The 9,314-nt window shown below is 38.8% G+C and overlaps 2 protein-coding genes across 2 annotated transcripts; both read left to right on the top strand.

The window, feature by feature from the left end:
- The first annotated feature begins 2,543 nt into the window (after positions 1 to 2,543).
- LOC115383938 (up-regulator of cell proliferation-like) lies at positions 2,544 to 3,330 on the top strand. The gene has a single exon (XM_030086160.1). The coding sequence runs from the start codon at positions 2,570 to 2,572 to the stop codon at positions 3,320 to 3,322; it is 753 nt and encodes a 250-aa protein (XP_029942020.1). The 5' UTR covers positions 2,544 to 2,569; the 3' UTR covers positions 3,323 to 3,330.
- A 635-nt stretch (positions 3,331 to 3,965) lies between these two features.
- On the top strand, positions 3,966 to 8,946 carry LOC115383932 (interferon-induced very large GTPase 1-like). The gene has a single exon (XM_030086149.1). The coding sequence runs from the start codon at positions 4,123 to 4,125 to the stop codon at positions 6,814 to 6,816; it is 2,694 nt and encodes an 897-aa protein (XP_029942009.1). The 5' UTR covers positions 3,966 to 4,122; the 3' UTR covers positions 6,817 to 8,946.
- The last annotated feature ends 368 nt before the right edge of the window (positions 8,947 to 9,314 follow it).

Raw genomic sequence — 9,314 nt, 5'->3', positions numbered from 1 at the left:
TATATATATATATATATATATATATATATACACACACATTATACCAGCGGTATAATGTATAATGTATTTTTTTTTTTTTTTAATTTATTGATAGATTTACAACAGAAGAGGAACAAAATTGTTCCAGCAGTATGAATACACTTCTGAATTGGGGTTTAACGATACACTCTTGGTTTGATTCGTACCTCGGTTCTGAGGTCACGGTTCGGTTCGATACGGTACAGGAACAAAATGTAAAACTTAAACTTTCTTGTTGTTCATTTGGGTGTTTATTATTTGTAAACAACAAATTACTGTAATAACTTTCTGTTATACAAACAGGAAAATGAAATAAATGCAAAGTGCTACCTGATAATAAGTTAAATAAAATTCTCAAACAACAAATGTATGAAATATTATTTAAAAAAAAAAAAAAAATCCTTGGACACAGCTATTAGCAAAACTTTTCCACAAGTAAAGTGCAGCAACAACAGTTCCAGCATGAAGCCCTGTTACTGCACTCCACTACAGCCTGCTGGCTCCACACAGTTTCAGAGTCAGCGTTCGTCATGTTTTGTTTGCTGTGGCGCTCTGGCGCATGTGTTTACCACCGCGACCTGCGCGTACCCGCAACGTGGTCAATAAGTGGTACAAATACATGTATTGTTATACCCCTACTTCAGAATCAAAAATAAATTCTAAATAAATATTTGTAAAATAAAAAATAAAGTTTTTATTTAATGCACAGAAGAATATATGTGGACAATTATTATTAGTTAAAGAGCAAAACTCTGTTCTGAAAGAAAAAAAAAAAGTCCAGTCTGTGACACACATCGACTTTCTTACAGGTCAGGAGTCAGAGTCCTTAGTAACCTCTAAAAATCTGTATTTATCAAAGATGCACATGTGGGTTGTGCACACATCAATAACTTATCAGTGCTGATAAATCCCACTTGTTCTTATTCAGTGTTTGTGCACTTTCAGGATAATTTGCCCTTATAAATATCTCCAATTAAGCAAATGGCAACAACACACATAATTACTGATTTTTCCCTCTCACTTTTCATAATCATAACAAAAAGAGGAAAAAGAGGAACTTTTCTCAAACTGAAAAATGCGTCTCTGAGGTTGACACAAATCATAAAAAACATTGATTGGTACATTTAATGTAGGGAAATTCAACAGAACGAGAAATGCCGCCAAGAATAAGGTGCACAAGTACATTGCAGTTAATGCTGTTGGCCCAGAGGAGAGATCGCCAGAAAAAATTAAGGTTTGACATCGAAATCTCTGCCAGAAATCCCAGGGTGGACAGGAGCAGGATGCATTCTGGGATGGCCTCGGTTCTTCATGTCTCTCACCCCAATATAGTACAGAAATCAAGGTATAAATCCGTTAATATTTAACAAAAATGTCATTACAGGGAAATCAATCCCAGTTTCATACATGACAGGTGAGATCTGATCAATCAGTAATCATATCATTTGGTGATGATTATAAAGGCTTTTTCACCACATTAGTGAAAACACAGCACCTGGTAGAACCCATGGACAAAAAAAATAATTAATCGTTGCATTTAGTACCTGAGACGCTGCTCTGTGCTCACAGCAATCAGATCAGCTGCACTTTGAAAACTCGTTTCCTTTGGGCGAAACTTGGGTGAGCACTGAGATACATTTCAACCAGCTGTCTAAGCTTTGTTTAAAACCTTTCACAAGATACACTAAGCATCAGTTTATATCTCGAAGAAATGATGGATTGAACATTTTTAATTCAAGCAAACGGAGGAAATATTTGGTGTTTGCACCTGCTTTAACTCTCTTTATGCTTTCTCTTTGTAGATTCACTGTTCGACCATAAGATCATGTGTGGAAGCATGAACACAGTTGTGCTCATATTGATAAATATTCATAAGCATAAACACCACTTGAAGAATCCCATAGTTAGCGTGGAAATGTTCTAACACATTTGTAATGTACACATCTGTGTTTATGCATGGTTGATAAATGAGGCCCGGGAACTCTGTAACACAGTCACAGTGAGATAGACTGAATCTGCTCCACCAAAAAAGTCGTCCAATCACGCCTGAATTACTTTTAATCTAACACAGAAACTTCATTTACTGAAATAACACATAAACAGCATCAAGTCTTCTCAGCAAAAGTGAACAAGGGTTGAGTTCATTAAAAAAAAAAAAAAAGCAATTTACTTTGTTGAATTAATAAACAACTTCCAGGCTCAAGACATCAGTCTTCAAATGGAAAACGACTTGCACATTTCCATGAATTTTGACCTTATAATTTATGTCCACAGAGACCCAGCTGGAGAGCTTTCTGGAGGATCTGGGACTGGAGCAGTTCCACACACAGAAACTATCACTCAGTAAGATACTTCAGATTGACAAGAAGACCACTGATGATCAACCTCCCAAGTGTAAATCAGACCTTCCTTGGTATTTTTTTTAAAAAAACTAATAATAGCGAATGTAACAGCCAGAAATGTGACATACACTTCAACATGTAAACGCGATGTGTCAGAGAATTCTGGTTTAGATCTAAAAACACTGGTTTCCAGGTTGAAGTCAGCCAATATGTTGAACCCCCTCGACATAATCACTGCTCTCTTTCTGTGCTCTGATGGTTTTGTGCAGCAGGAATTAGCTCTCAAAATGTCCATGTGTCAGTTTTCTGTGCCTCTGCTGCTTCCCGATTGTGATAAAAATCAGAGCACATTGATGGTGTGGGCTTTGAGAGACACTGTTAAAAAATACAGACCCAAATCACTCTCTGAATCCAAAGGTTTCATTGAAGACAGAATTGTTGTGTCTGAACTACCAATGATCTCTTTTGTGAGACTGGGTGAGTGCTCTTTGTCCAAGTCAGAGATCCTCAACAAGCTCCTGAGCAGCTCTCAGCAGTACCATGACACCTTTGTTCACCACAACATGGACTGTGGAGACAGTCCACGAAGAATATCCAATGGACTGACTGAGATAACTTGGTACCTTCCTTGTGGCAATGAAAACATGGATATTTTCAGCCACCCAGTGGCTTTAGCTAACCTCAGAGGAGACATTGCCTCTTTCCAAACAGAGTTCTCTTTTTTGTGTCAAACATCTGCAGCAGTCTTTGTTTTCTTTGATAATCTCAACCCTGAGTGTAAACTACTGACCAACCTGCACAGCAAGTCAGAGATATTCTTAGTGGGAAACCACAAGAGCAGGAACTTTAATCAATCAATCAATCAATCAATTTATTTTTGTATAGCCCAGTATCACAACAACAGTTGCCTCAGAGGGCTTCAAGATGTTACATTGGTCGGTAAAAGTAAAAACAGTGAATAAGCATAATGGTAATATGTCAATATTTACAGTAACGAGACAGAACGAAGCAACCACCGCCTTCGACCCTCACATCCGGCAAGAAAAAACTCCAAAAACCCAGTGGGAAAAGAAGAAATCTTGGGGAGAACCACAGTATGGAGGGATCCCTCTCCCAGGGACGGACAGCTTTGGCAACAGCTAGCATGGGACAATAAGAAGTAAAGCCTAGGACAATGTTGAGGACAGTTCGTTGGACGGTCCAGCACAAGAACCACGGATCCCAGCAGTAGAACCGAAGCCAGTCCACGGGCAGGACCAACAGGGGTGTCCTCCCGGTCCGGACGGAGCTTGTTCATAGGCCTTCGTAATAGTGGAGTCAGCAACTGAAACTGGAGAAGACTCCCCCTCGAAGGGGGGGACAGCAGGTGAAAAGCAATGAACGGACTAAAGGGAATAACATTCAGACATTAGAGGACAGGGCTCAGTGCACCGTACTTCCCACAGCATTCTAGCTCCTGGGGCAGCTTTGTGGATACTTAACTGTTTAAACTAGTATTTAGTTAGTATAGTTTAGTTTAGTTTAATTTAGTTTGGTTTAGTTTAATTTTGTTTAGTGTAATTTGGTTTGGTTTAGTTTAATTTAATTTAGTTTAGTTTAGTTTAGTTTAGTTTGGTTTGGTTTAGTTTGGTTTAGTTTGGTTTACTGTAGTTTGGTTTACTGTAGTTTGGTTTGGTTTACTTTAGTTTGGTTTGTTTTAGTTTAGTTTAGTTTAGTTTAGTTTTACTTTAGTCTTGATGCTCTTGAACAAATAGCAACTGACATGTTCTTGACAAATAACAACATAATTTTGAAGACAACAGACATCAATGAAGCAAACTTCGTCAAACATCTGAGAGAAGCAGTTACTCATGTAGTTGAGAAAACAAAGATGAAGATGCGAATTGAGCAGATGGCTGAGGTTGCCCATAACCTGGGAATCTTGGTGGATGAAGACTCTCCACAGTGCCAGACTGGAAGGAAAAAAGCAGATGCCATCACTGCTGAAATTCAAGACATCCTGAAGTACAAAGAAGATCAGCTGCCATTGCAAGGTCAGATATGGAAAGACTTGACTTCCTTAGAGAAGGAAGAAGTTCGACTTCGAAATGTTGGATCTGAAAACATTGAGAAGTACAAAAGTGACCTTCAGCTGCAGATAAATAACCTGCGGAAGAAACAAAACTCTCATGACATTTCTACAGCAATGACATCCTTTATCAGTGCAATATCAAGCGACAGTTTAGAGAGAGACTTTTTTCTGAAGTGGATGCGAATTAACCTTGATGACATGTCTCGTGTAAAACTGTCTGAACTGAGGGAGCTGTACAAAGAAAAGTGCAAGAAGTCTGAGAACAATGCAGAGATCAAAGAAATTGACCATCTGCTTTCCAACAGTTCACTGGGCACTGAACACTTCTTCCGTGAAATGGGTCAAATCTATGAAGCTTCACGAGCTCTAAAAATAACAGATCCATCACACCAGCAGTTAAAACATCTGCCCAAACTCGGTGCACAGCTGCTACTTGATGGACTTCCACTGGAGCTTGTAGATGGAGATGCTTCCAACATCCCTCTGAGCTGGGTCAGTGATGTTCTCTCTCAGCTCAATGTCTTGGTGGGTTCTAAGAACAGGATCCTGGTTGTTACAGTTCTGGGAGTTCAGAGCACAGGAAAGTCCACTCTCCTGAACACCATGTTTGGAGTGCAGTTTGCAGTCAGCAGTGGTCGATGCACTCGTGGTGCCTTCATGCTGCTCATCAAAATTGATGAAGAGCTCCAAAAAGAGCTCAACTGTGACTTCATGATGATCATTGACACTGAAGGCTTGAGGTCACCAGAACTCACCCAGCTGGACAACAGCTATGAACATGACAATGAACTGGCAACACTTGTTGTGGGGCTGAGCGACATCACCATTATCAATATTGCAATGGAGAATTCAACAGAAATGAAGGACATCCTCCAGATAGTCGTGCATGCTTTCCTCCGGATGAAGGAAGTGGGCAGAAAGCCACAATGTTACTTTGTTCACCAGAACGTGTCTGATGTTTCAGCCCACGAGAAGAACTTAAGAGATCGGAAGCTACTCTTTGAACAGCTGGATGAGATGACCCAGGCAGCAGCCAGAGTGGAAAAGAAAGAGCAGAACAAGAGCTTCACTGATGTGATGGCGTATGATCCTGACACTGGGAGCTGCTACATTCCTGGTCTCTGGACTGGAAACCCTCCAATGGCACCAGTCAACACAGGCTACAGCGAGGCTGTTTATGAGCTCAAGAAAAAGATCATCCAGCTCCTGAGAAACAGAGATTCATCTGTTAACAAAGTGTTGGAGTTTAAAGAGTGGATGACAAGTCTGTGGAATGCAGTGAAGCATGAAAACTTTCTCTTCAGCTTCAGAAACAGCCTCGTAGCTGACGCCTACATGAGACTCTGCACAGAATTCAACAAATGGGAATGGGAATTCAAAAAAGAAATGTTCAACTGGGTCACAAATGCAGAAACCAAGATTTGTAGTTTTGGTACCCTTGCTGCACAATCACAAATATCTGACTTGAAACAATTTCACAGTCAGTTAAAAACTGAAGCTGTCACAGTGATGTCTGACTGGGAGTCAAAACTACTTGACAAAGTAACTCAGTATTTCAAGCAAACAGATGGTCATGTCTACCTGGTTGTTGGACACAAAGAAGAGTTTGCAAACAGTGCAAAAAGCCTTCGAAACCAAACTGAGAGGTATGTACTTGATCAGCTTCAAGCAGCAGTGGACATCAAACAGGGGATGGCAGAGCTCGACAGAATTAAAGATAATCACACAAAAGAAATTGAAAAAGCAGTGTGTGAGCTGATTGTTGAATGTCGAAAGAGAAAGGTTCAGATGAGTGATGAAGAGCTGGATGAAGAATTTGACAACATGTTTCATCAAACACTGAGCAAACTGAAGTTTCCTAAACAACATATTACAGATGTGTTTGGAGATGTTTCTCGGCATCTGAGAGAAAATCTGGCACACAGGGGAAGTTATGCACATGAAATATTATTCAAAACAAGGCTGGAAGATTGTGGGAGGGAGCCCTTTAGATATAAACCAGAGGGATTTCTAAACAAAATTAAAGAAAGACATTTCAATTTGTTCAATGTTGAAACTCACACTAAAGTTGCACAAAAAAGTGCTGATTTGATCATCGACACTTGTGAAAAATACGTGAATAATAAGCAAAACCAAAAATGCAATTACCACGACACTTACATTGAAGAGATACTCCAGATCATTGACCAGCGTCTGGAAAAGAATGAAGATCTTCAGAAGGACACACAGTTTGAAGTTTCTCTGAAACTGCACATCTGTGGATTCGCAGCCAGAAAGTTTCAGAAAATGCACCAAGATTTCCTAGAAGAAAACGATCCTCACAGATATCTGATAAAATACAAGACAAAGTTTTGTGCTGATTTCAAGGATGTGTTTCATGGATGAGATCAGTGCCTGAAGAAAGCTGAAGAGTTTGTCAACAAATGCTTGAAACCTGCTGTTGAAGACTTCATCAATCGTTACCTGGGTCTTTCTATTGTGGATGAAATGCTGAAGAAGAAGGAATTCAGCACACGAGTCGCTTTCCAGTGCTACAATTTACTGGAACTGCTTTCAAAGCAAAGCTTTGATGATTACTTGAGCTTCATTTCCTCCTATGAGAGCTTCGTGAAGAAGTGGATCCTTCAAAAAATGTAGGAAGATTTTTCAAGTTCCTCCAAAACATCTGAGTTTGAGAATCAACATCTTGAGACAAGTGTCAGCCACATAAATGAAGCCATTGAAAAGGCCAAAACACTAAACAGAGAGAATGTGAAAACTTTAGTGGAGGACATCTGTAAAGAGCTTGGTGATAAACTGGTAATTTCCCAGGATGCACCTGGAGCACTTATGTTCCTGAACAATGCTGACCAGAACAAGTTTGCTCAGAACCTCACAAGTTCTGTGAATGACATGAAAAATACTCTGAGAGAGAAGTTCAAAACCTCAACTTTCAAAAACAAATCAAGAAGTCTCCACATGCAGCCTCAGGATGAGCTTTTCCAGAGAGTGATCGGATGTGGCAAACAGTGTCCATTCTGTGCTGTTCCCTGTGAGGCTGGAGGAGAAGCTCATACACAACACAAGGCCTCATTACACTGACCACAGTGTCTGAATAACTATAGGTGTAATGAGAAACTTTCCACTGGCATCTGCTCATCTCTTGTTGAAAGTGATGGTTGCTTTCGTTGCCCTCAAACAAACAATAAATATCATCTTTACAAGAGGTACAAATAAATATTCCCTGACTGGGATATTTTTCCAGATGGAAGTCTTGAGGCTTCAGACTACTGGAAATACATCATGACCAAGTATAATGATGACTTTGCCAAAGAGTGTGATGCAAAGCCTGCTGACATTCCTGAAACTTGGAGAAAGATCACATCTCAGCAGGCAGAAGAAAGTCTTAAGAAGTCCTTTTGCATGAAGTGAGACTTTCCATTTATGTTACTTATTCTGAGAGTGTAGAGTGGCAGCTTCATATTTTTGTATAGAATCTTTCTGTCAAATGTGTCATGAAATTCAGTGAATTATATATTTACTGTACAGATAGTTAATCACAATAACTTACACTTAAGAAAACACAAAGAAAAATATTTATTGTCATGTATCTTGAACCGAAAGAACATGTTTCTTGAACTCTCATCAAACGAGAGTCATGTTTATAACACATTATCAAAATCCAAACAGGTGGAACTCTAATGCACTCCATCCGGTTGAAGTAATCATGACTGTGTTCTGAAAATGAGGTGTAGTGTGGAGAACTTTTAGCATTCAGTGGAAAATATCAAAAGTTAATTGTTTCATGTATCATTGCTCAATGCACATTTATCTCAAATAACTTTCCAAACATCATGACACTGTCTGTTCGGTAAAATGGGTGAAATTATCAGAGCACAGAGATATTTTTATTTGATCATGTAGTCCTGATCTGATCACTGTAAATACTGTTATGATCACTTTAGATTTGTTTCATGACCGTTAAGTGATTATTTGGATGAGAAAACATTAAAATGTCCTTATGTTCATTTTGAGAACATGTGAAATGTAAGTGTGAATAATCTTTTCATTTTTGATTATAGTGAGATGTAAACATGACACTGGAAAAAAGTCAGTTTTAACCAGATTAAGTTCGTGACATGAGATCTGTTTAAAAAAAACATGTGATGACTGTTGTGTGTTTGTTCTCTTAATGATGTTAAATTTCCTTCAGTTGAGTTGTGGCATCATCTTCATCATGTTTGTGACTTTTCATGCTGAGAATTTTAAAGCTGAATATTTGAGTTCAGTCTGATACGACATGCTTTAAAGACATATATTAAAGGCTGAAAACAAAAAATGTTGAAACTTGCGCCTGCAACAAAGGTTGAGTCGATAAAATCATGTCACATGTTTGTCGAAAATGTTTTGACTGATGAAGGTTTTTATTGATTCTGAATATTTTACTCTTAATTCTACATGGTGACATTTTTCAAGGATGTACAGGATCATGTTAAACTGTCAGAATGAATAAAGAGACAAGATGAGCAGACTGGCTATGAATGTCTTTCATGTTTCCCAGATCAGAATCACAGCATACAGCGTATAATAACTTCTAAAGTAAACAGAAATATCATCACCACATTTATTTATATAGTTTCACTTGACTTTTTTAATAATCATCTTTTTTTAAACTCCATTATTTAACAAATTTCTTCATGTCAAGTTTTAGCTTTGTGAATTCAACAGAGTGTAAAAACCAGACAACAGGTGCAAATTTGCAGAGGAAACCGAGCTGAAGGTTGACGAGTCGTGTGATGATGAGCTTTCTGAGTTCTGCTCCTGTTTGACTGAGTTGAGACCAGAATGAAGTGAGATGAAGCTGTTTGACCCTCCAGGCTGCAGTGAGTCACTTTGTAACGCAG

Source organism: Salarias fasciatus, chromosome 3 (assembly GCF_902148845.1).
Source record: "Salarias fasciatus chromosome 3, fSalaFa1.1, whole genome shotgun sequence".
Lineage (NCBI taxonomy): Eukaryota > Metazoa > Chordata > Actinopteri > Blenniiformes > Blenniidae > Salarias > Salarias fasciatus.
This window is presented reverse-complemented; position numbering and strand designations above follow the sequence as displayed.

Bases quoted from the DNA above. Each gene is read 5' to 3' on its own strand.
- LOC115383932 (XM_030086149.1), top strand. From the start codon at position 4,123: ATGTTCTTGACAAATAACAACATAATTTTGAAGACAACAGACATCAAT.
- LOC115383938 (XM_030086160.1), top strand. From the start codon at position 2,570: ATGTTGAACCCCCTCGACATAATCACTGCTCTCTTTCTGTGCTCTGAT.